At 42.0% G+C, this 27570-nt stretch overlaps 1 protein-coding gene across 2 annotated transcripts in view; it reads left to right on the top strand.

The window, feature by feature from the left end:
* The first annotated feature begins 5198 nt into the window (after positions 1 to 5198).
* chaf1a (chromatin assembly factor 1, subunit A (p150)) overlaps positions 5199 to 27570 on the top strand; it is a 56925-nt gene continuing 34553 nt past the window's right edge. For both annotated transcript variants that reach the window (XM_078198147.1, XM_078198146.1), the window contains exons 1-4: positions 5199 to 5698; positions 9988 to 10041; positions 18315 to 19123; positions 26987 to 27034. In XM_078198147.1, the coding sequence (XP_078054273.1) occupies positions 5638 to 5698; positions 9988 to 10041; positions 18315 to 19123; positions 26987 to 27034 (972 nt within the window). In that variant the 5' untranslated portion in view covers positions 5199 to 5637. The remainder of the gene's footprint in view (positions 5699 to 9987; positions 10042 to 18314; positions 19124 to 26986; positions 27035 to 27570) is intronic.

Here is a 27570-nt window from a genome sequence, read left to right as displayed (position 1 = left end):
ACGTTTAAGGTGGTGAATGGTGTGCTGTTCAAGCAGACTGCTTAGCCTCAGATGGTGTTGAGTGTCTTTGGAGCTGTGCTCACGTAGGTAAGTGGATCCATCTTAGCATCCCTGCAATGCAGAGGGAGGCCATCCGGCCCATTAAGTCTGCACCAAATGTCCGATAGAGCATCTTACGCAGGCCCATGCCTTGTCCTATCCCTGTAACCCCACATAGTTCCCGATTAATTGCCCTAACCTACACATATTGGGTCACTAAGGGACAATATAGCATAACTAAACCACCGAACTTGCACATCTTTGGACTCTGGGAAGAACCCGGAGGAAACCCATGCAGACACGGGGAACATGCAAACTCCACACAGACACACAGGCTGGAATTGAACTCAGGTCCTTGGTGTTATGAGGCAGCAATGCTAACTACTATACCACCGTGACACCCCAAAAGTCATACTCCTGACTTGTGCCTGATTCGGCTAAGCTGTGATAGCCTATCTCTGTAAATAATTACTATAGGCTATCTTAAACAAGGATATGGATGAGCAAACATTGTGAGAAACAGGATAAATATCTTGATCTAAAGAACTTTTCTTCCTTATTTACCCCCCTCCTCTCCCAAAGATGATGATTCCTCATATCAATCCAGACACTGATTAGCAGCATATATTTCAATTTTCACTACTGTATCTTGTCACATATGCATTTTAATTATTAAGTTTTTAAAATACTTTTTCTCAACAGATCTCACCTCATCTTTTGCCCAGTTTGGATTTGAAGTGTGAGCAACTCAATTTGCAATTATGATGCAATTATACTGCACTTATAATTCACCAACAGTAGATATTTCACCCAGTCAGTGCAGAACCGCTGAAACTTGCTGATTCAATGCATAGATTTTGTTGTAGATAGTAATTGCTGCCGTTTGGGGCTGTGGATTGTTATGGTTACCATATTTTAAAAGTGAAGTCCCGAGAACATTACCCTGGATCTCTGGCTTACTAGTACAGTGATAATGCCATTGTCTCCCCTAATGTTTGCCCTTTTCAGGCTACCTTGGCCTTTTGGCTAAGATCAAGCATCAAATCAAGCCCAAGATGGGGTGCAATGCCTTATCTTGTCAGCTTGGATCTTGTTTGTCTCTCTTGTGGGGACCATGAATTGTATTCAATTGGATTTTGAATTTGGGTTTTGGAGCAAGCAAAGAATGGATTTGGGTTTTCCTGGTCCACTCTGAGCATTTGTAACTTTAAGAATGGAGTAAAAAATGTTTTAAAAATTTGTCCTTTGCAGGCTTTCTGTATTTAATCCCACTAAACGAATCAAGGAAACTTGTCTTCCAGCATATACAATATGGCAATGATATCTCCAAAAGCGAGAAACATTAAACTCCTTTTCCTGACAGGATTCAAACAAGCAGAGGTAATGCTGGAAAATCTCAGCAGGTCTGGCAGCATCTGTAAGGAGAGAAAGGAGCTGACGTTTTGAGTCCAGAGCTTTGAAAAAGGGCCATCTGGACTCAAAACCTCAGCTCTTTTCTCTCCTTACAGGTGCTGCCAGACCCTCTGGGAATTTTCCAGCATTTTCTCTTTTGGTCATATCTGAGCAAGTTTCTAGATTCCTTATGGAGATTTCATATCTGATAGATCAAGCGTGAGGCAGTGGATGTTATCTACTTGAATTTTAGTGAGACAAGTAGCACATATCTATACTGAAATTTGATTTGCAAGGAATTAAATAGCTTTCAGAGTTTTAGATTTAAATGAAATATGGCTAAAAGTCCATATAAAGTGGTGACTCATAGGAAAGTGGCAGTGAAGCCTGACTGACAGCAAAGTCCCATAGAGGTCAGTATTGTGGCTGTGCTTGTAATTTTTCTAAATCATTTAGGGGACAGAATATTGTCCCAGTGTGCAGACTAGAGCATAACTAGAGGCCATCAATCTAAGATGGTTACCAAGAAATCAAATAGGGAATTCACAAGAAACTTCCTTACCCAAAGAATGGTGAGAATATTAAACTGGCTACCACAGGGCCTTGTTGAAATGAATAATATAAATGTATTTAGGGGAAATTAAACAAGCTGATGAGGCGGAAGGGGACAGATGGTTATGATGGTAGATTTAAAAGTTTAAAGTTTATTTGTTAGTCACAAGTAAGGCTTACATTAACACTGCAATTAAGTTACTGTGAAATTCCCCTAGATTTAGATGAGAAAAGATAGGAAGAGTCTTTAGTGGCGCATAAACACCAACATGGACTGGTTGGGTCGAATGGCCTATTTTTGTGCCAGACATCTTATGTAATCCTATGTATGCAAGATGTGATGTCAGTCTTCGCTCAGTGGTAGCACTCTCCCCTCAGAGTGAGAAGATTATCAGTTTAAGGCCCATTTCAGAGATTTGAACACATAGACTGTTGAGTGAGACAAGGGCACTGACAATTATTTTCAATTCCTTGCTGGCCACAGGAGAGTAAGAAGTCTCACAACACCAGGTTAAAGTCCAACAGGTTTATTTGGTAGCAAAAGCCACTAGCTTTCGGAGCGCTGCCCCTTCATCAGGTGAGTTAAGGGGCAGCGCTCTGAAAGCTAGTGGCTTTTGCTACCAAATAAACCTGTTGGACTTTAACCTGGTGTTGTGAGACTTCTTACTGTGTTTACCCCAGTCCAACACCGGCATCTCCACATCACAGGGAGAGTTGCCAGAGGACTGGAGGACAGCCAATGTGGTACCATTATTCAAGAGAGGAAGGGATAAACCAGGAAACTAGTGGTTTGAGAAATAGTGGATGCATTGGTGGTCATCTTCCAGAATTCTACAGACTCTGGAACAGTCCCTGCAGATTGGAGGGTAGCTAATGTCACTCCAATATTCAAAAAAGGAGGTAGAGAGAAAACAGGGAATTGTAGACCAGTGAGCCTAACATCCGTAGTGGGGAAAGTTCTCGAATCAATTATCAAGGACTTTTTATAGTGAAGCATTTAGAAAGCAGCAGCAGGATCAGACAGCGTCAGCATGGATTTATGAAGGGGAAATCGTGATTGACAAATCTATTGGAATTCTTTGAAGATGTAACTAGTAGAGTTGACGAGGGGGAATCCAGTCGATGTGGTATATATGGACTTTCAGAAAGCGTTTGACAAAGTCCTGCATAAGAGATTATCATGCAAGATTAAAGCGCATGGGATTGGGGGAAGTGTATTGAGATGGATAGAAAACTAGTTGGCAGAGAGGAAGCAAAGAGTGGGAATTAATGGGTCCTTTTCAAATTGGCAGGCTGTAACTGGTGGGGTGCCACAGGGATCGGTGCTGGGACCCCAGCTATTCACAATATATATTAATGATTTGGATGAGGGAACAAAATGTAACATGTCAAAGTTTGCAGATGGTACCAAGTTGGGTGGGAGGGTGAACTGTGACAAGGATACAGAGATCCTCCAGAATGATCTGGACAGGTTGGGTGAGTGGGCTAATCAATGGCAGATGCAGTATAACTGGGATAAATGTGAGGTTATTCACTTTGGAAGCAAAAACAAGAGGGCAGATTACTACCTGAATGGCTGTAAATTGGGAGAGGAATGCATGCAAAAGGACCCGGGTGTCCTTGTGCACCAGTCGCTGAAGGTGCAGGTGCAGCAGGTGGTAAAGAAGGCAAATGGTATGTTGGCCTTCATTGCGAGAGGTTTCGAGTACAGAAGCAGGGATGTGTTGTTGCAATTATACAGGACCTTGGCAAGGCCACACCTAGAATATTGTGTGCAGTTTTGGTCTCTTTTTCTGAGGAAGGATGTTCTTGCTCTCAAGGGAGTGCAGCGAAGGTTTACCAGGCTGATTCCATAAGGCCTCGGAGCAGCATTAGGCCACTCAGCCCATCGAGTCTGCTCCGGCATTCAATCATGGCTGATATTTTTCTTATCCCCATTCTCCTGCCTTTTCCCCATAACCCCTAAACTCCTTATTAATCAAGAACCTATCTATCTCTGTCTTAAAGACACTCAGTGACCTGGCCTCCACAGCCTTCTGTGGCAAAGAGTTCCATAGATTCACCACTCTCTGGCTGAAGAAATTCCTCCTCATCTCTGTTTTAAAGGATCATCCCTTCAGCTGGGGATTTCAGGACTGATGTATGAGGAGAGATTGACCAGGTTAGGATTGTTTTCGCTGGAGTTCAGATGAATGAGGGGGGATCTCAGAGACTTATAAAATAATAACAGGACTAGACAGGATAGATGCAGGGAGGATGCTCCCGATGGTGGGTGTGTCCAGAACGAGAAGTCACAGTCTGAGGATTTGGGGTAGACCATTTAGGATGGAGATGAGGAGATATTCCTTCACCCAAAGAGTGGTGAGCCTGTAGAATTCATTACCACAGGAAGTAGTTGAAGCCAAAACATTGAATGTATTCAAGAGGCGGCTAGATATAGCACTTGGGACGAATGGGATCAAAGGTTATGGGGAGAAAGCAAGGATAGGTTATTGAGTTGGACGATCAGCCATGATCGTGATGAATGGCGGAGCAGGCTCGAAAGGCTAAATGGCCTCCTCCTGCTCCTAACTTCTATGTTTCCATTCAGCTTGCTCATGGTAGTTGGAAAAGCTCTTGCCTAACAACTCTCAAGCATTCAGCTTGCTAATATATCTACATATTATGTATATATGTTAGTTTCAAAAGCTCTTCAAAAGCAGGGGCAGCACGGTAGCACAGCGGTTAGCACTGCTGCTTCACAGCTCCAGGGACCTGGGTTGGGTTTGATTCCCGGCTTGGGTCTGTGTGGAGTTTGCACATTCTCCTCGTGTCTGCGTGGGTTTCCTCCGGGTGCTCCGGTTTCCTCCCACAGTCCAAAAGATGTGCGGGTTAGGTTGATTGGCCAGGCTAAAAATTGCCCCCGAGTGTCCTGAGATGCGTGGGATCAGCGGGGTAAATGTGTCGGGATAAGGGGGTAGGGCCTGGGGTGGGATTGTGGTCGGTGCAGACTCGATGGGCCCAAATGGCCTCTTTCTGGGCTGTAGGGGTTTCTATGATCCTTGTCCAGCAAATGCCATGCACTCAGCTCCAGACTATTTACCTTCCCTTTGGTGTCAGTCCTGAAGCCAGGTCCAAGTCAGCCTGTCAATCATTTTCACGCGGCCATCCGATTGGTCCATCGGACCTCGTCCCGGTGGCCAATCAGGGGAGGCTGGGGGGGGGGGCCAGGCAGTGGGGGACCTGTTGATTATTTCTTTGATATAAATCTGTTCGGTTTGGGCAGAGAGTTTTCTGTGAGCGGCGACGTTTGGAACCCGCCCTTTGGTGATTAAAAAAAAAGGAAGAGAGCGCAGCGGGTTATGGTGAAGCGGCCGGCGGGCGGGCCACGTGACGGGAGGCAGCCAATGGGGGAGGGGGTGATGCCGGCTCGTGCGGGTTCCCGCCAAATACGAGCGGCTGGCGGTTAGAGAGAGAGAGAGGGGGGAGGGGAAGGAGAGCGAGCAGCGGCCGGTAGGACGGGCAGCCCGGGCTGGGGGGGTAGGGTAAGGGGAGGGGGGGGAAGAGAGAGAGAGGAGGATAACAGCAGCTGTGCGGCCCGTCTACCTCTGCCGGGAGGAGGGCAGACCTGACTGACTGGGCTGGGGGTGGGGAGGAGGAGGAGGAGTGGGAGAGATGCTGCAGACCCCGAGCCCAGGACAGCAGGAGCAGGCGGCCACGCTCAGAGACAACCGAGGTGAGTGAGTGAGAGAGAGAGAGGCCCGGAGCTCGGCCACTAGGCCCCGGCTAAAAGAGTTGAGAGCAGCCCTCCCCCCTCCCTGACAAGGGCACACGCTGACACATTGAATGGGGGGGGGGGAGAGAGTGTGAGAGTACCGGCTCATGAAGGGGACAACCCAGGATAAACTCTCCTCCTCAGACTCCTGGGCCTTTTTATTTCGATTAAACTTCTCCTTTTGAAGGAGCTGACAGGAAGTTTGCTGCCCCCCTCTTCACTCAGCTGCTGAAAGGCGGGAGAGGCCCAGCCCCTGAATTAAATGGAGTTAGATCCATGGCCAGGAAATGTTTATACTCCAAATATAAACAGCCATCTATTGACATTTTTTACCCCCTCGGTGTAAATCCCACTCCCAGTATTGCTTCAGCTGGCTTTTGATCACTTTTTTTGAATTTCATTTTACAGTTTGACTTTCCTGTGGGACTTGTAAACAAACCTTAATGTTTCCTCTCTCTCTTCTGTAATCGATTTTTTTCAATGTCTCTCACCTTCCTCTTCCTCCACAATTTGTGCTGGACTCTTTTCTTTCCCCTCAATCCATGTTTTAATAAAATGAAAGCAGTGCTTCATATTTTCTGCCTCACCATAGATGAGAATTCAATGTATTGAAAAGGCAATTTCACATTCTATGAGACATATAATTAACTTGTGCAAATTGAATATTCTTGTAGAATAAATCTGTAGTATTGAGTTTGCATGCTCTTTTGCATTGTTCTCAAATACATGCAGCAAATAATTGGGAGGATCTGAACCTTTTGTAAATGCTTGTTCACTGAATAATATATCAGTGTGATCCATTCCATATCTTAAATCATGAGGTAACTAATTGCATTGCATAAATTCTAGTGACTCCACAATCGCAGAACTTTCATGGAAGTCATTATCACTGTTAAAATTGTTTAAACAACAAAATGATACTTCCCAAATGGCAGCTGCCTACAATCATATAGTTTATACAGTGCAGAGAGAGGCTATTTGGCCCATCAGATCTGCACCGAATGTCTGACAGTCTCTTATCCAGGCCCTCGTTCCGATCCTATCCCCATAAATTTACCTTGGCTAATCTATCTAACTATCACATCTTTGGGCACTAAAGAGTAATTTAGTATGGCAAATCCACCTAACCTGCACATCTTTGGACTGTGGGAGGAAACCGAAGCACCCGGAGGAAACCCACGCAGACACAAGGAAAATGTGCAAACTCCACACAGTCACCCAAGGCTGGTATCAAACCTGGGTCCTTGGAGCTGTGAGGAAGCAGTGCTGACCACTCTGCCACTTGAATGGTTTTAAAATGCTGTATTTCCACAGATAATTGTGGAATGGCACTTTTTTTGTGATCACATGCTGTCCCAGATGAAGCTGTCCCAGATGAGTGTATCAAATTTGCTGCTGGAAGATTGTGCATCCCCACCGCCTTCTCTCTCACACCACTGTTTAAAATTGCTTGATGCTTTCCTCACAGATGTTTAAGATGGGGACTTCAGAAATTGTAGAAATAAACCATTTTGTGGCACAATTGATTATTTTTCAAGGCTGTTGCTAGTGTGCAGATATTTGTTTTGTGGAATTTTAATATCTCTTTCTAGAAGAGATTAATAAAGTAATGGGTGGATATACCAGATTGCAGATGTGGAGGATGCGTTTACAGCTGGGTTGATAAAATTGTAATTTTGCTACTATCTGAAACTAAGGATATTATACATTTACATGGAGGTACTTGAGAAGGGATGCTTATCCTTCTGTCAATAGCTCCATTAATCTTTCAGCTTTTGATTAGACTTAAATCTATTTTTACTCTTTCTCAGACCACTTGTGAACTATTGAAGCTCCATTCCCAAGCTACCATTAATTCTTTTACTGGTCAGCTGAGATTTAAAACTTCTCAATGGGATGCACTACTTCCTTTTGAATTTGGTGGCAGCACTGGTGTATTGGTGCAGGGCATACTGTGCCATTGTTCACCCAGGATAAAGTAATTTATAGATGAGGACTAGGTTTTGGTGATGTATTGCTTAAGGATATTTCTGCCCCCCTTCTCCACCCCTTTTCTAATAAACATGTTGCTGCATACCTTTCAACCTGGACAGTTCACTTTTGATATTAAACCTCCCTTTCATGGTATGTTGGTGGTTCTCAAAGAACTGACTGACCTCTGTCATAATGAACCGCAGATCAATTGAAGATGTCTGTTCAGTCTCAACCCTTAAAACTTTTGACATGTTTTCGGGGCCGCCAGAAGTTGAGCAATTCTCGCAATATCATTGCGTGCCATAGAGGTAATCTATGAAGTAGGTCAGTTTATTTTTGTACAGTTGTATATTGCTGAATTGCATTTTTGTTTTGTGAAGTTGAGTTGCCATGCCCAAATAACTATATGCGACACCTCAGATTATGCTTCACAAAGTTTCAAGGGGCTTTTGTGCTTGTGCTATACTTACTATCGTACACAGCAGGGTGTTTTTTAAAGTCACTAGGCTGAAAAGATTCATGATTTACACTCAATTGAGGATTTACAAAAGCCATTGTTAAAACTGAAATCCTAGGTTTGATTCTCCAGTTATAGTATTTTTATATTATGTACATTGCTACATTGGCCATAATCTTTCATCAGTGTTTATCACAGTTGAGTGTGGTAATTGCAATAGGGCTTCTGAGTAAAAATCCTTTTGCTATCACTCCAGATACGGTTGAGTTCAAATTTTCTATTCTGTAATTTACACCAAATAAATTAATGCAAATAAAATCCCAAGCTCTGGCCTCCAATGTGCTTTTCTTCCTCTAGTCGTTTATGCACCGTGTGTGCTGGGGCTTGATGGGATAGAGGTAGACACTGAGGTGATTTCCCCTGGCTGGGGAATCTAGAACCTCTGGTCACACAGGGCAAGGGGCTGATCATTTATAACTTGAGATGAGACATTTCTTCACTCAAAGGATTGTGAATCTTGGAATTCCCTGCTCCAGAAGGTTATAGAAATCATAGAAACCCTACAGTGTAGAAAGAGGCCATTCGGCCCATCGAGTCTACACCGACCACAATCCCACCCAGGCCCTGCCCCCATATCCCAACATATTTACCCGCTAATCCCTCTAACCTACCCATCTCAAGACACTAAGGGGCAATTTTAGCACGGCCAATCAACCTAACCCGCACATCTTTGGACTGTGGGAGGAAACCGGAGCACCCGGAGGAAACTCACGCAGACACGAGGAGAATGTGCAAACTCCACACAGACAGTGACCCAAGCCAGGAATCGAACCCAGGTCCCTGGAGCTGTGAAGCAGCAGTGCTAACCACTGGTGCTCCATCGTTGAATTAATTTGAGGCAGTGATTTTTGGCATCGAGGGACTGGAAGCGAAAGGGAAGCAGAGACCAATGATCAGCTATGATAGTATTGAATGGTGGAGAAGGCTCAAAGTGCCATATGGTCATTTCTTAATTCTTGTAGGCTTCAGAGCTACATTGGCAAATGGCTGCATGCCTGCAGTCCTTTAGGAAGTGAAATGAGTCCGCCACTGAACAAAAAAATTATCATTTCATAAATTTCATGCACTCTGCTCATGCTGGGTTACAGTTTAATAGTTTCTGGCATCCATCCAATTGCTGCTTATTCATTTTCGAACATGGAGAGTGATAGCAGTTACTCGACTATAAAGGGCGCACCACCCAAGGTGTATTTTGTTTACTTGATAACCACATCTGAACTTTCCAGTAGTGGTTAGAGGGCAGGACCCTTGCTATACTAATTTCTTGTCACTGTAGGTCATGCAGTGTGCCATAACTTGTTGAGTCTGGACAGAGTGGTGCAGCATTCCTCTGTGCAGGGTATTGTAAATAGTTGTTTTTATTATTTGTAGAATCATAATGAACCAATTTTCAACATTTATTCATTGAAATGTTTGCTTTCTGAGCTTTAGTTCAAAGTTAGTCAGTTCAAATGATCTGATGCAATTTCTTTTGCATTTTTTCTAGCATGATGTATGTGGCAAATAAAATTATATAATTTGTATGCCTTTTAAAATAAATTTTTAGTTTTGACTTTGCACATATTACCTAATATTTTTGACTTCTCGTGCAACTTTTGCTTTTAATAGAATTACAAATAATGAGGGATGAATAATTGTTTAGGACATACACTGGAGGACATTTGAATGACGTTATTTAAAAGAAAAAATAACTTGCTCTGTTTTCTGCTTTTATTTTCAAAAGTTTTTTCTGTGAATAACTTATTTATTTTCTTTGCAGTAATGGAGGAGTTCAAGTTGAAAGCAGTCACTCCAGCAAAGAAACTGGTTCAAGGTAACTAGTTCTTGAGTATCAATATGTTGCATTTCTTGATTGTGATGAAATGGGTCACAACATGGCCTTTCAGGCTTCTAAAACTTGAGCTATGTTTCAGCCTAGATACAGACCATTAATGTCTCCCATGATTGAACTTTACCCCTATTCTTTCATCCAGTTGTACACTTGAATGATTTTCTGAAATGAAACCTTTTGCCAAAGTGATGCTTTGTTTGGAAGTCTAATTTGTGGCTTTATTTCTTCCCCCACCCCACCCCCAAGCCTCATTACTGTGAACATTTTTTGTGTCCTTGCACTAGTTGTAAATTAGTTTTTATATACAGAGATGCACTGCTAAGGGGCATTGCTTTTTATGGAAAACAAGTTGCCTCTGCAGGAGGCATGGTCACGATGGCACAAGTGCTAAGTGGACGCAAGGGTAGCAGAATGTGCCTTTGGCTAACTTTTGTGATTTAATACTTGAAAATCTTGACTTTTATTAATAATTGGCAGGACAGAGTTGGCCACTGTCATACTTCGTTCCTACAGGTTACAACTATCCAGCATGGTTTAAAAAGTGCTTGTGTAGATGCTAATTGAAAGCGGTATCGTACTCAGCCATGATGCTCCAGTGGTCTCCTTACCTGCTGATGCTCAGTCAAAGCTGATTTCTAAAGAATGGAAACTTTGGGTGAATTACTGAAGTGTTAATGCTGAATGGAGCTGCAGATCAAAAATGAATCTGACTGAGGAAAAACAATAAGGAATTGGGAGCCAGTGATTAAAAAGTGTTATCCACGCAGCATTTTATTGCTGCTTAGGGTTTACTGGGGAGGGTCAAAAGTTGAATAAAAGTCAGTTAGTTGGGGGGATAGTCCTCTTTGTTGCTTTGGAGAAAGGCAGAGGTGTGACTGGTGACAGGATTTTTGGGGTAAGATTTAATTTAAAGTACTTTTTCGCGGGTGTTTATTTATTTAATTATTTTTAAATTTTGGCGCGAAACCGGCAGTGGCCGCGGGGTTTACTGGGAAGGGTCTTTTGAGGTTTTTTTTAAGCGCATGGGAGGTTTAAAAGGCAGGCCCCACTATCTAACGGGCAGCGTTGGGAGCGGGCAGCTGAGTGAGAACTGAGGGGCTTTGGCTCATCGGGCTTAGGCAGAAAGGGCGAGCAGGGGTGAGTTTCTTTTTTTTAATTTATAATTTACTTTTCTCTGTGTACCTTGGAAGAAAGGGTGAAATATGAGTGTTAAGCCAGTGTGTTGTTCGCAGTGCAGTATGTGGGAGGTCCTGGAGGCACCTGGCCTCCCGGACATCCACATCTGTGAGGGGTGTGTCGAGCTGCGGTTCCTGAGGGCCCGTGTTAGGGAGCTGGAACTGCAGCTTGACGATCTTAGGCAGGTGAGGGAGAATGAGGAGGTGATAGACAAGAGCTATCATCAGGTGGTCACACCAGGGCCACGGGAGGAGGCCAAGTGGGTGACAGCCAGGAAGGGTAAAACACGGGTGATTGAGAGCACCCCGGTGGAAGTGCCCCTACATAACAAGTACTCCTGTCTGAGTACTGTTGGGGGGACAGCCCATCTGGGGGAAGCAGCAGTGGCCGTGTCTCCGGGGTGGAGTCCGGCCCTGTAACTCAGAGGGCTAAGGAAAGGAGGAGGAAGGCGGTATTAATCGGGGACTCGACAGTCAGGGGGACGGACAGGCGATTTTGCGGAGGCAGGCGGAAGTCTCGCATGGTGGTCTGCCTCCCTGGGGCTGGGATCCAGGATGTCGCTGGGCGAGTCCAGAAATCCTGAGGTGGGAGGGAGAGGAGCCGGAGGTAGCGGTACATATTGGTACCGCTGATGTGGGTAAGAAGGGGGAAGGGAACATGAAAAAAGAGTATAGGGAATTAGGGAGACAGCTGAGAAGGAGGAAAGCAAAGGTAGTAATCTCGGGATTGCTGCCTGTGCCACGGGAAGGTGAGGAAAGGAATGGAGTGAGGTGGAGGATGAATGTGTGGCTGAGGGAATGGTGCAGGGGGCAGGGATTCAGGTTCCTGGACCATTGGGACCTCTTTAGGGGCAGGTGTGACCTGTATACTAAAAACGGGTGGTACTTGAATCCCAGGGGGACCAATATCCTGGCAGGAAGGTTGGCTAAGGCTACTGGGGAGAGTTTAAACTAGATAGGTTGGGGGGAGGGGATCAAAGTGACGTGACTGTGAGTGAGGAAGGTAGCTCGCAAACAGAAGGGTTATAGGCAGTGCAAGAGGGCAGGTGGACTGGGAACAGAGAAGGGGAGAGGTCAGACCATAGGATTGAGATGTGTCTACTCTAATGCCAGGAGTATAGTGAATAAACAACTAGCTAAAGGAGGAGAGGGCTTGGGAGATGTTAGTAGCGCTTCAACAAACCGGGTCCAGATAAAGGCTGGCACAAAGACACTTTGCCTGAATGCACGAAGCATTCGAAACAAAGTAAATGAGTTGATGGCACAAATCCATACAAATGAATATGATCTAGTGTCCATCACAGAAACGTGGTTGCAGGGTGACCGGGACTGGGAACTGAATATACAGGGTTATCAGACATTTAGGAAGGATAGACAGGTAGAAAAAGGAGGTGGGGTAGCTTTGTTAATAAAGGATAATATCAGGACGGTAGTGAGAGACGACATAGGCTCTAAGGAGCAAAACGTGGAATCGTTGTGGGTGGAGATAAGGAATAGTAGGGGGAGAAAGAGACTGGTAGGCATGGTCTATAGGCCCCCAAATAATAACTTAGAGGTGGGGAGGGCTATAAACAAGCAAATAATGGATGCGTGCAAAAGTGGAACGGCAATAATCATGGGGGATTTTAACCTACATATTGATTGGTCGACTCAAATTGGACGTGGAGGGCTTGAGGAAGAGTTCTTGGAATGCTGTCGGGATTGTTTCATTGAACAGTATGTTACAGAACCTATGAGAGAGCGAGCTATCTTGGATCTGGTTCTGTGCAATGAGACAGGTAGGATTAAGGATCTTCTTGTGAAGGATCCTCTTGGGATGAGTGATCATAATATGGTGGAATTTCTGATACAGATGGAGGGTGAGAAAGTAGGGTCCCAAACCAGTGTCCTCTGCTTGAACAGAGGGGAGTACGATAGGATGAGGGTGGAATTGGCTAATGTAGACTGGGCGAGCAGACTGGTAGGTAGGACAGCTGAGGGACAGTGGAGGATTTTTTAAAGTACTCAGCAAAAATATATTCCGGTGATAAAGAAGGACTGTAAGAAAAAGGATAACCGGATGTGGATAACGAAGGAAATAAAGGAGAGTATTAAAATAAAATCAGATGCGTACAGAGTGGCCAAAAATAGTGGAGAATTAGTGGATTGGGAAAGCTTTAAAGAAAAACAAAGAACGACTAAGAAAGCGATTAAAAGGAAAGATAGATTATGAAACTAAACTAGCTCAAAATATAAAAAATGATAGTAAAAGTTTTTACAAGTATATAAAAAGGAATAGAGTGGCTAGAGTGAATGTTGGACCCTTGGAAGATGAGAGGGGGGATTTAATAGTGGAAAACGAGGGAATGGCTGAGACTTTAAATAAATTCTTTGTGTCGGTCTTCACGGTGGAAGACACAAATAGTTTGCCGAATATTAGAGATCGAGAGTTGGTGGGAGGGGAGGTCCTTAATACAATTACTGTTACTAAGGAGGTGGTGCTTGGTAGACTAATAGGACTGAAGGTAGACAAGTCCCCGGGCCCGGATGGAATGCATCCCAGGGTACTGAAAGAAATGGCTGAGGTAATAGCAGATGCGTTAGTAGTAATTTATCAAAATTCGCTGGACTCTGGGGTAGTGCCGGCTGACTGGAAAACAGCTACTGTTACGCCGTTGTTTAAAAAAGGAAGGAGACAAAAGGCGGGTAACTACAGGCCGGTTAGCTTAACGTCCGTAGTTGGGAAGATGCTCGAGTCCATTATTAAAGAGGAAATAACAGAGCACCTGAATAAGAATGGTTCGATCAAGCAGACGCAGCATGGATTCATGAAGGGAAAGTCGTGTTTGACGAATCTACTGGACTTTTATGAAGATGTCACTAGTGCGGTTGACAGAGGGGAACCGGTGGATGTGGTGTTTTTGGATTTCCAGAAGGCGTTCGATAAGGTGCCTCACAAAAGGTTGCTGCAGAAGATTGGGGTACACGGAGTTAGGGGTAAGGTGTTGGCGTGGATTGGGGATTGGCTATCTAACAGGAAGCAGAGAGTTGGGATAAATGGGTGCTTTTCTGGTTGGCAGTTGGTGACCAGTGGCGTGCCGCAGGGATCGGTGCTGGGGCCTCAATTGTTTACCATTTACATAGATGATCTGGAGGAGGGGACTGAATGTAGGGTATTCAAGTTTGCTGATGACACGAAGGTGAGTGGGAAAGCGAATTGTGTGGAGGACGCGGAAAGTCTGCAGAGAGATTTGGATAGGCTGAGCGAGTGGGCGAGGATCTGGCAGATGGAATATAACATTGGCAAATGTGAGGTTATCCACTTTGAAAGAAATAATAGTAAATTGGAATATTATTTAAATGGAGAAAAATTACATCGTGCGACTGTGCAGAGGGACCTGGGGGTCCTTGTGCACGAATCGCAAAAACTCAGTCTGCAGGTGCAGCAGGTGATCAAGGAGGCGAATGGAATGTTGGCCTTTATCGCGAGGGGGATAGAATATAAAAGCAGGGAGGTCTTGCTGCAACTGTACAAGGCACTGGTGAGGCCGCAACTGGAGTACTGTGTACAGTTCTGGTCCCCTTATTTGCGAAAGGATATATTGGCCTTGGAGGGAGTGCAGAGAAGGTTCACCAGGTTGATACCGGAGATGAGGGGTGTAGTTTATGAGGAGAGATTAAACAGATTGGGTCTGTACTCTTTGGAGTTTAGAAGGATGAGGGGTGATCTTATAGAAACATATAAGATAATGAAGGGGCTGGATAGGGTAGAGGTGGAGAGATTCTTTCCACTTAGAAGGGAAACCAGAACTAGAGGGCACAGCCTCAAAATAAGGGGGGGCCGGTTCAGAACAGAGTTGAGGGGGAACTTCTCCTCTCAGAGGGTAGTGAATCTCTGGAATTCTCTGCCCATTGAAGTGGTGGAGGCTTCCTCGTTGAATATGTTTAAATCACGGGTAGATAGTTTTTGATCGATAAGGGAATTGGGGGATATGGGGAGCAGGCGGGTAAGTGGAACTGATTCGCTTCAGATCAGCCATGATCTTGTTGAATGGCGGGGCAGGCTCGAAGGGCCAGATGGCCTACTCCTGCTCCTATTTCTTATGTTCTTAGAAATATGAACTTGCTGTTTTGTTCTGCACATGTCTAAAATTCTTGAATTTTTTTTCTCCCAACTTATTAAGAATTCAGTTGCATTTTGTAATGTTGCCTGTAGGAATTTGGGATGTAACTGATCTTGTATCTTCTACATTCATAGATAGTAAATCCTCAGAAATTCCTATCAGTGGTAAAACTACCATAGATTGCAGTGTGTAAGTCAACCTGACATATGAGGCAATGTCATTTTTTTTCAATACCAAAATTCATGTTTACGCCGATGTTCGGTGTATAAGTGGATCCAACGTTTCTGATAAATGCTAAACTTGTATTTGGAATGCACCTGAATTTTTCAACTCCAAAATGCACGTTTTATTCATATTCATCGTGTCATAGTCATCGTGTGGGATCAAGCTGGTGATAAAGGCCATGTTGCCAAGTGATGTGTGAGCATTTAGTGACTGAACAGAATGGGTCCTCCGGCAAAAAGAATAAAGTATAAACCTGGTTTCAAGCTAAAAGTTGTGACATTTGCTAACTTGTCAAATAACTGCTGCAGAGAGGGAATACCGTGTTATTGAAAAACTGGCGTGAGAGTGGAGGAAGCGGGCATCCATCCCAGAGAAGATGCCTGAGAACAAATGTGCTATGAGAACAGGGACAATTCAGCTGCCTGATTTGAGAAGCACAAATCGGAATGTGTCCTTTAAAATCATCAGAGTGGTTACATTGTCACCAGAAATGAGTATAAAAGCACTTAAATGGACCAAATGAAACAGAGTCCAGCAAAAGTTTCAGCAACAACTAGTTCATGCAGCCCTTTATGGAACAGAAATGTCTAGTGTTGCTGCAGACGATCAAGATCACTCAAATTGCCAACATATCTCGTGCCAAAATTACCAATTTCCAGCGCTTCATCAGACAGTGGCAAAAACATGAGTGCCTATTATGTTGTATTGGCAACTCCAATGAACACCCATGAATTTCAATATGTTCAGCAGCCAGGCTATGGAATGGAAAGGTTCAAACTGTTCTAATGAAAGCCACAGGACATGAGAAAATAAAATTCGGTGTTACTGGCCTGTATGGCTGACAGCACAAAATTTAACTTTTTGATAACTAAATGAGAAATTAAAAAAATAAAACCATGCTGTACATCTTAAGTTCCTTGCAGGAGATTTTGTGTATGTCCGTGACAGCATCTGTATGGATGAGGATGGAGTGAAGTTATCGATTGATGGGAATAGGTGTTCCAGTGGCCTACATGGACACAGGTTTGTTAGTGTGGAACATGTTCATACCCCATATAACCAATGAGATCAAGAGGCACCTGTGAAGAAGTAACACCCACAATACTATTATACTGGTGGGTCTGATGTCCGTAGTACAATCTTTTGGATGTGTACCTCAATAAGCCATTCCGGATCGTTTTTGCAATTGGTGGAAGACAGAGATGGGGAAAATGGAAAAGTGCACTGCCTGTGCCTTTTTAATCTTGTGTGAGTTCGTCATCAAATTATTGGGTGCTGTTCATGCATGAACTGTCATCAGATTGTTCAAAAAGGTAAAATATCAAATTCAGTGGATGGTGAGAGAGGTGATTTATTGTGGACAAATGATTATGAAACCGAAAGCACCAAATCTGATCCAAAGTGGGATCCTTATGATGATGCTCTAGTGAGTGACTGAATTTGAGAACTTGTATATTAGGTGCAAAGCCAAATTCGACTGGTTTTAAAATGTTTTGATTGCAGTTAAAGGTATTCTTTCAGTATTAATTCAGTAAAACATCTCACATCGACTTAATTTAAATTGCCACTTTTTTCACCATTAAGTAGGGCGGCACGGTAGCACAGTGGTTAGCACTGCTGCTTCACAGCTCCAGGGACCTGGGTTCGAATCCCGGCTCGGGTCGCTCTCTGTGTGGAGTTTGCACATTCTCCTCGTGTCTGCGTGGGTTTCCTCCGGGTGCTCCAGTTTCCTCCCACAGTCCAAAGATGTGCGGGCTAGGTTGATTGGCCATTCTAAATTGCCCCTTAGTGTCCCGGGATGCATAGGTTAGAGGAGTTAGTGGGTAAATATGTAGGGATAGGGCCTGGGTGGGATTGTGGTTGGTGCAGACTCGATGGGCCGAATGGCCTCTTTCTGCACTGTAGGATTCTATGATTCAAATAGCAACCGCCTAATGCCAACACCTGGCAGTTAACATTATACAGTGTATAAGTTGACCCCTGTTTTTGGAAGGATTTTTTTTGAGGCTTCAAAGTTGACTTGTATACTGCGATCTACAGTAACTGCAAACTTCAGTCTCTTCGTTGTGTAATATGAGTTATATTTATGACTCGAGGAAATTGAGTTGGCACTACGTTTCTGTTCACTGCATGTCATTTATTTTAAGCTGCTCTACTTGCATGTTTAGCGGTTTGGTTTATTGGCTTTCCTTTCGGGTGTATGCATCATATATGGCATTTATCCATTCAAGATCAGGTCCTTGATCTACTGATTTTAGTTTGATATAAATTTGGGTCGTAAATGCCAACCCCAAGATGCAAAATGCATTGGGACTTTACCTATGTACAATAACCAGCGATCGGGCGAGTGGCTGGTCCCTGTTCTCATGGCACATTTGTTCTTGGGCTGTCCTATTTGCTTGTTTAACTGTACGTTAAAATATTTGTATTAAAAAGGCGGTTTGTTTTTCTGGTGTCCAAACCAACATTACTTCTCCTGTCATTAAAAGCAAATTTAACTACTGTTTTGGGCTCATGGCTAATGGTATGCCATGATATTGTTCAGGCTAACTAATGAAGCAGTTTTGAATTTCTGATGTGCTGCTGATAGCTATGGACTCCATGTTTCAGCATGAGTGGTTAACCCCTGGATTGGAGGCGGGGAGGAGATTGAAAGAAACAGTCCTGATTTAGTTTTGTTTAATATGTTGTAAATTGCTTCTTGTCTTGAAACAAACTTAACAAAGGAACTTTGTTTGTGCTTATATTGCAGCACGATTGCCTTTCAAACGTCTCAACCCTGTACCAAAGTCAGAAAATGAAGAGACTACTGATGCCAAGCGGACAAAAATTTCTACCAGTTCACCAGCTGCAGTCAAACTGATAGCATCTGTCGAAGATGTTGAAAATGACTGCAAAATAAACTTGGATGGCCAAACTGGAAATTCTGAAACAATAGATGGGGATTTGGCTCCCTCCAAACTTGTTAATGGGAAAGGACCTCTTGATGATTTCTTGTGTTCCGTTCAGAAGAATAATCCTACGGTTAAGATGCACAGTAGTGAACTCCACTGTACAATTGACTTAACATCCGATTCTAGCAACGAAGTCTTGGACAGCATAGGCACCACAGGTGTAAAAATACTGACTTCTGCTAAAGATCTGAGTAACAAAACAAAAGTTGGTTCAGAAAGAAAACGTAACTGGTTGGATAACCTGAAGCTTGGTGTAAATCAAGAGGTAAATTCTGAAAGTTCAGCACCTGGGCAGAATAGCATGGAAAGTAAAGCAAATAAAGGACAAGAAATTGAAGGCAATAGTCCTATTGCGAACAGTGTGTTCAAAGGCAGAGTGCCAGTAGTGGTGTTAAAAGATATAATGGCTGACAAGTCATGCTGGACTGGGAGTCTAGAGAAGGGCATAGTGCAAGCGGAAGGAACTGGGTCATTTACAAATGAAAGCAGCGAGTCACCCATCAGTTCCTTATCAAGTTCTATTTCAGCTACTGATAGCTCACCAGAAGGAAAGTCTTCAGCGGATGAGAGAAGTCCCAGATCTGCATTCTCAACACCTGGAAGCAAGGTTGATATGAAATTATTTTTGAAATTTGGGGGTGTGGGCAAAAAAGTGTCACTTGTACATTAATGAGAACTTTGAAATATCTAAGAGTACAATTACGCATGCCTGGAAGCAAAGATGAAATGCTACTTTTAAGGTATGAAGCGAGCAATTTTATGAACAAGAGGGTGGTGCAGTAGTAGCACCTATTGACTTATTTTTGTTTTCCTGAAGCAATCCAATTTGAAATTTACATTTGTACTGCCTTTGATTGCCCCCCTCTTAATGGGGAAGATTACCACTTGATTATTCTGTCATTGTTGGCTACTAACTATGCTTAAATGTTTTTTGTAAACAGCATAGAATTTTCAATTCATAGAAATCATAGAAACCCTACAGTGCAGAAAGAGGCCATTTGGCCCATCGAGTCTGCACCGACCACAATCCCACCCAGGCCCTACCCCCGTATCCCTACATATTTACCCGCTAATCCCTCTAACCTGGACACTAAGGGGCAATTTTAGCATGGCCAATCAACCTAACCCACACGTCTTTGGACTGTGGGAGGAAACCCACGCAGACACGAGGAGAAAGTGCAAACTCCACACAGACAGTGACCCAAGCCGGGAATCGAACCAGGGTCCCTGGAGCTGTGAAACAGCAGTGCTAACCACTGTGCCAACGTGCCGCCCACATTACATCTGTTATGAAGTCGACAAAATGTTTTGTTATTTGTAATATGAAAGCTGAACCCCGCCTACCTATGTTTTTGCACAGTTTCCCTTGATAGTATTGTGCTCATGAAAATTAGACCAGCTGCCTGGCTTGGGCACAGCCTTCCCATGTAATTGATGTAAAGCGAAATGTTTTCAATGCGCAGCAGGTCGGACTGTTTCTGAAACAGGAACCTAAATTAATTCACGAGTGACTGCTCAATCTGACTGCAAAGACACACTTTACCATAAGTGTTTTTTTGTCTGGAATCTCTCTATTGCTTACAATTATGACTTTAATGCACATTCTCCAACTGCTTAGTGCTGAAATCTTTCCAGTAAGGTGGCTTATCTCTTAGTATTCCAGAGCTGAATCTAAAGATTCTGTTAACATTCATCAAAGACAAAAAAAAAGTTTGTTTTTACTATTACTAGCTTTCCTTATCTCTTCTGCGGTATCCTTTAAGTTTTATAGTAGTATTTAATTGCCATTTTATTTCTATTTCTTTACTAATATTAGTCCAGTTCTGCCCTTAATGAAATAGTTTCAAGGGTGTTGGGGAGAGTTACAGAACAAAGAGATCTAGGGGTACAGGTTCATAGCTTCTTGAAAGTGGAGTCACAGGTGGACAGAATGGTGAAGAAGGCATTCGGCATGCTTGGTTTCATCGGTCAGAACATTGAATACAGGAGTTGGGCTGTCTTGTTGAAGTTGTACAAGACATTGGTAAGGACACACTTGGAATACAATGTACAGTTCTGGTCACCCTATTATAGAAAGGATATTATTAAACTAGAAAGAGTGCAGAAAAGATTTACTAGGATGCTACCGGGACTTGATGGTTTGAGTTATAAGGAGAGGCTGGATATACTGGGATTTGTTTCTCTGGAGCATAGAAGGCTGAGGGGTGATCTTTATAGAGGTCTATAAAATGATGAGGGGCACAGATCAGCTAGATAGTCAATATCTTTTCCCAAAGGTAGGGGAGTCTAAAACTAGAGGGCATAGGTTTATGGTGAGAGGGGAGAGATACGAAAGTGTCCGGAGGTGCAATTTTTTCACACGGTGGTGAGTGTCTGGAACAAGCTGCCAGAGATAATATTTTGTCTTTTAAAAAGCATTTAGACAGTTACATGGGTAAGATGGACATATAGGGATATGGGCCAATTGCGGGCAATTGGGACTAGCTTCGGGGTTTAAAATAAAAGGCGTCATGGACAAGTTGGGCCGAAGGGCCTGTTTCCATGCTGTAAACCTCTATGACTTGCAAATAATCTGAGGAGATTAAAGGTAAAGTCCCCATAGTACCAGGTGACCATAGGCTGATCTCTTTTTGAGGGGGAGAGCTAACTGGTGGTGATTTAACCTGAGGATCACCAAACTTCAGGCGAGGGGCAAAGTTGAGAAGGGCCTTCATGAATAATTTCAGCCAGTACAGGAATTGAACCCTTTTGGTGTCACTTGCATCGCTAACCAACTGTCCACCCAACTGAGCTAAATTGACCCCCAAATTACTGATCATATAACTGTCTGGGATGGGGGCGAGACATCCTTATAACTTCATTCATTGAATGGTCATCATCAATCTGCAACATTTTCATTAAAGACTCCCCCAACACCACCCCCTCCTCCCTCCAAAACCCCACAAACCTTCTGTGAAAAGACTTAGATTTGTTTAGCTTTTCTTTTCAAGTGTAACATTTTCTCTCGTGAATCTTCATTGTATCCATTCCAAGGTACAAGATTTCTATAATGGGATGTTCAGATTTGCGTTGCAACCATTTTGTGAAACATGGCTCTTGTTTTCATCTTTATTTTTTCATTTTTAAAAAAGTGCTTCATTTCACCTTCTAAAATGTGCTACTTCATATGACTCAACACCTGTAACAGTTAGTCAAAAATCCCTTTATCAGAAAATTGTGCTGTTTCTTTTGTGCTCACACCCTAATCCTTAAACATCAGTTGAGAAGAGTTGGCATTGGGATGTTCTGAGAATTAATGTCGAAGCATAGTTAGGTGGCAAAACTTCACTTTAATTATACACCCAAAAAACATTCACTGGGAGGGAGACACAGTAGATCCCACTGCTGGCTTTAACTCCCATCAAGTATCAGCAAGCCAGTGTACTGTCGTTAAATTTTTTAAAAACTCCATATAGCATTTGATACTGTAAAATATAGAATTACTACTTTTCAATTTCCTTCCTTTGTTAAAGCAGCCTAATGACTTCCCTCCATTTTCTAAACCAGCCCCTCAATGTCTTTGCAGTAGCAGTCATCTGTTGTCAAATTGTTGCTTCTCTTTAGTGGCTGTTGTTGCATTTGCGGATGGCCAGCGTTCAGTGATGCCCAGCTTTTCCTCCTCTGTCTTGAGGAAAATTCAAGACTTGGGCTATAATTTTACATTTTTGGAAAATCATGAACTATCATATTGAAAGGCCAAACAGGAAAGAAATACAAGTTATGAAAAGTAACTTTAATAAACTTGCCCTTCCACTTATTTCTTACTACTCTGTTCCCTGCTTAACAATTTTCCTTAGTATTTGTATTTATTTTTTTGACTTTTTTTTATATTACTATTAAATTAAAGGCAGCAGTGTTATCGGAAAGAGATGGATGCAATTACTTGGAATTTTCTCCTTCCATGGGAAAGGGGCAAGAAGGGCAAAATAGGGGTACTGTATGCAATTGTGTGAACCTTACTTCCTTGAGTTAATCTTTCAGCCCACCTACCCACTGCCACAGCATAAGGTAACCTATTCACTTCTGGCAAAAGCAATTGATCTGTTGGCTAACAAAACTATGCAGCCAGATTTTGTAATGAAGGTACATGTGACTGCTGATTTCTCTAGCCATGCTGCTTTTTACACTCCTCCCTGCACAGCTTCTCAAATTACAAAACTGTAGGACCTGAGTAAAGCCTAATAGCAGTGTGGCTGAAGAGTCATATATTCGCCTTGTGTTCTCCTGGGAGGACTGGCGTAGACTTATCTTTGTCCAAATGTTCAACTTGCTGTGCATTACTCATATCTTGTTTCTGGCTTTTGTCATTTGTTCTGACTCTACTGCGGCTCTTTGGCTGAAATGCCACAGAGGTGATGAGCTGTTGGCTGGCAATTTGCATAGCTTTTTGGTTGTTTGTGGTATTTGTCTTTTTAAGACGGTACAGAATTTGGTCACATGACTTGAGGAACCAATGGAAACTGAGTTGTGATTACCTCAGGGTGGAGTCCTCTGAGGCAGAATCTTCAAGAAGCCATGTTGTGGGCATATAAAGGTTGGAGCCCTGCTCCAGGGCAGCCCAGAGCTGCAAACCTCCTGTACCTAAATTTCGCTATTCAATAAATACTTTTTGTTTCTAACAAAATTTGAAATCTATTGATGACACTAGAATGCCACGACATAACATGGTTGACTTTGGTGGACTGGAAGACCCCACTAACAGCAATCTAACCTTTGTTTCTAGCTGAACAAACTTTATATTTGAAATTCCGTTCTTAAAATTTTTAATATTTACTCACTAAAAATGATCCTTCTTGATGTGTTCCACATAATTAACTTTTGGCTCTTTGAGAAGTAACCATTTGGTTGGAAAATGGTCTCTTCCCAAATCTTCAGCTGCTTGTCGGCAATGTGTATTTATTGCAAATGCATAAAAAATTGATGCTGAAATTTAAGACTTGAAAAAGGCTTAGCAAAGGGCACTGATCTAAAAGGCAATAACTAAAATGGAAATGTAACTTTAAAAAAGTGAGAAAAGAAATCTTGACAAAAGGAGTATTAATTGAAAATGAATGCACTTGTAAATAAGAACATGACTTTTTACTTGTCGCTTTCTTAACCCACAAGATTTTATTGAAAATTAATGTGGAGTTGAAGCACTAACCTGGAATAGGGAAAAGAGTCACACAAATATTCTTACAGATAAGATCACAACCATCTGCTAAATTCAACTATTTTGATTTCATCATCTTTCCGCCTCTCTGTAATACCAGGTTGTTAATTGTAAAATGTCGCATCACTTCTTAAAATGACTGCTCCTGAAACATTTGGTTTGCTATCGATAAGCCCTAATGTATTTTGTCAAATTTTTCAGCAGTTTTTGTCTTTCGTGCTGCTTTTTTAATGGGGTCTACTCTGTTTTCTGCAGCTAAATTGTTATAATCTGGGCCCTGCTCTTTTATTTTCTAGATTATTAGTAAACTTTTGTGAATAGGGTGCAGTAGGTGATGCTAAGATCATGAACAATGCTGCCTTTTTGCCTCTGTTATAACTTTATATAATGTGAAATGGCAAACCATACTCAATTTCAAGAAGTTTTCAAACGAAAGTGCAACCAGGCACTTTGGAATTTAAAGGAGAAACTTTGAAGTTTAATAACTTCATTTACACAGTATGATTCTTTGTAAAACACAGAACTTTAAGCACAAAAGTTTGATTGTAGATAGTGCAAGGGTCAGAAATTTAATGCAGAAATATAGTATTATTTAGGTTTAGGCAAAGATCTGGTAAATGGAGCAGAACTTGAACACGTGAAATTGTCCATTTTGGCAGGAAGAATAAAAAAGGTTATCTAAATAGTGAAAGATTGCAAAGCTCTGAGGTGCAGATGGATCTGCCCTGTTGATGTTGGCATTGATTATCAGCCCTTAAAAAGGCATTGCCATTTTATTAGGACACTGATACGGGGAGCAAGTCTATCCAATGTTTATAAAATCTGCACAAGCTCTCTCGAATATTTTAGTGTACAAAATTCTTAAATTATTTTCAAATCTGATTTTTGCACTGCTTTCTGTCGGTGATATTTTTGCAGTTTATTTGTTGGGATAAAGGATTTCTCTGTTTTTTTCCTAAAACTGTCAAAAGCTAACCCTCGCATTTTTGGCTCTCCCAGGTAAAATTTCCTTTTGTCAGTTCTGATTTATTAGGTCATACCTAGTTTTATGCTGTTTCTGCAATTGTTGGAAATTGGATTTAGCTGGAATTGAATCAGGATCCCAGAAATATGCAAACTTGCCCTATTCAAATCATATGCAAGTGTGCTAATTGGACATGGTCTTATCCTGGACTAAGGCTGAGAAGGAATGTTCTGTGACTAATCCTGTGTTCCTAATCATGATTCCTTAGTATCTTAGTGTTTTGTAATGGCAGCATCTGGTTTACGTCCTTTTTTTGCGTACTCTTCAGAGATGCAAGGTGATGTTGTAGGGTAGTGTGAGGTTCTGTCTTTAAATCTGGATTTGAATCCAGCCTAAACTGTTTGACATCAAAGTCTCTCCCATGCTAGCAAATAAGATTTAATGTGACTTGAATTCCAGAGAGTACTCTGAGCCTGGGCCAATATAGATATTAGCTCAAAATCTAGCTTGACTTAATACCAATCCATATCAAGATTAACGTTGTAGGGAACGCCAAGGTTTTCTCCTTGGTTTTTAAACCTTTATTACTGGTACTTGGTTTTTAACTTTCTGTTTTACTGATACTTAATATAGTTGAAGTTATTTTAAAAGGGCATTGCATGATATCTCCCCTGTCAAAAAGCTTCTGACATCTCTTGAGCATGCATAATCCAAGTTGACAATCAATCACCAAAGGTATTTAAATTGAGATTCCCTATTTGAGCACGTTGTTGGCTTGTGAACAGTTTTAATCCGAGTCAAAAAGGCCTCTAGTGCCAAATGTAAATGTTGGAATTTTGAAAAGGGTGCTGTTCAAATAGCTTCGTTCATATTTTCACTGGAAGTATCCTGACAATTTTGTTACCGTGCTCTATCAGCTGATCTATCCTCACAAAACTAATAACAAAGTAAAACGTGTAAGGTTGCAAGTTTAGCTGAAAGTTAATGGTACATTTGAGACCCTTTGTCATAACTAGCAAAGTTATGAAAGGTTCAACCCATTTTGCTTTCAGATCCTCTCACCCTTGTGCATTTTCAGAATGTTTTATTAGTTCAATGGTTAAATTTTGAATGCTTAACGAAGTCAGCTGCAGTTGTATATTGACGTGTTTCAGTGCTGCTGCTTTAGGTTCTGTGCTACATTGAATTTCCCCAGTAAAACGTTAGTTGAAGTAGAGTTCTTACAAAAGCAAATAAAACTGCTTTCTGGGCACCTGCACACAAGTCTTTTGGCTTAACTGTACTTGGAGAAATTTTAGTGTAAATCCATGCCATGGAAATTGGGTGATGATTACCACTGCTTCTACTCAGCATCTGTTTAATGAAAATTCAGCTAGTTTTTCTTCCTGGAGGATATGAAGTTGTTTAGTGATTAGCTGTGAGATCTTTATGGCTGTTCCTAAAGCTGCTGGTGGTCAGCTGTAATTTTCTTGTTCACATTCCTGTAAGTCTCTAATTTGAAAGAACTTTCCTATGACCTGTTTTTCCATCACCTTAGTATTTTTATATGCTGTCTGTAGGGATAAAACAGACGTCAAAGTTTTCAATTATTTTGCGTTTGATACAAGTTTATGTACAATCTTAAAATTGTGGCCAACGAGGTTAGTGCAAGTCATCCTCGCAAATCTGACTCCGAATGTAGCCCGATAATAATGAGACTTAACTCCACTTTAACAGTCATAGTTTTTTTTAACTGATTCCTAGGATACATTATGCATGTGTAAATTGTTCAGGATTTTAAAGTTAGGACTTGGGATTAAATTGAAACAGCAAAGAGAAAAAATAACTATGGTACAATTTTATAGCTTACTGTAAAGTTCCTATTTGCTGGAGTTAAATGTTCATTTAAGGTGCCAAATGTGGTTCAGTTTGTAGCACACTCACTTCTTAAGTCAGAAGGATGTGGGTCCAAGCCCCACTTCACGTTCAGCCTTCAATCAATGTCACTTCCCTAAAAACAGATCCTAGTCATTATCACGTTTTGTTTGCAAAGGTTTGGTGTGCAAATTGGCTGCCACATTTTCTACATTACAGCTACATGACTACACTAGGTACTACTTTGGTTGTAAGGCAAGACATCCAGTGATGATAAAAGGCGCTATATACATGCAGGACATTTTTATATTTCAATGTTGCTGCTGTGTAAAATGCAGGGAGGGGCTTTCAAACTGGACAGGATAACAGTTGGATTTTTGTCAATTAGCTTTTTCTCTTTGATGTGGATATGAAAGTTTTACTTATATGCCGTACTAAAATAAGAGCCATTGTATTTGCAGGTTACACTTACGCCAAAGTTGCAAGGCAAGAGACTCCAGCAGCAACAGGTATTCCAATTTATTTATTAAATACTGCCTGGCAATTAATTATTTGAGAGTCCAAATAACTTCCCTAATTCTAATCCAGATCCCATTCTTTTCAAATGGTTTCTTGCTATGTTTTCTTTTTCTCCTTGCTATCTTAAATTAAAATGTATTTGCACCACCATGCTTCAAGTTGTTCCCAAATTTTGATGCAAGACTCCACCATCTGCTCCTTTCCCTCCTGCATTGTTTCCAGAAGTTGGAATCGGTGATAACTCCATAGCGTCTTAATATTTTTGCAATTGAACACTGACTCCATTCAGCAGGTTTGTTGCCTTAGATCAAGGGCCAGATTTGCAAACTGCTGATGAGGTTCTTAACCTTCGTTTTGGCTGTAGGTATCTCAGTAGCATCTACTTCTGAAAATTTTAAAGTATTGGAAGGAACATATTCAATTGCTGCAAATATAACTAATATAACCTTTTGAGCTGTGACATTGAGTATCGTGAGGACTTCAAATACTGTACGTTCTTTGATTTGAGTTTTTGATTATATTCAAA

Source organism: Mustelus asterias, chromosome 26 (assembly GCF_964213995.1).
Source record: "Mustelus asterias chromosome 26, sMusAst1.hap1.1, whole genome shotgun sequence".
NCBI classification, from domain to species: domain Eukaryota; kingdom Metazoa; phylum Chordata; class Chondrichthyes; order Carcharhiniformes; family Triakidae; genus Mustelus; species Mustelus asterias.
Note: the sequence above shows the minus strand (reverse complement) of the source record. Positions and strands in the feature narration are given on the sequence as shown.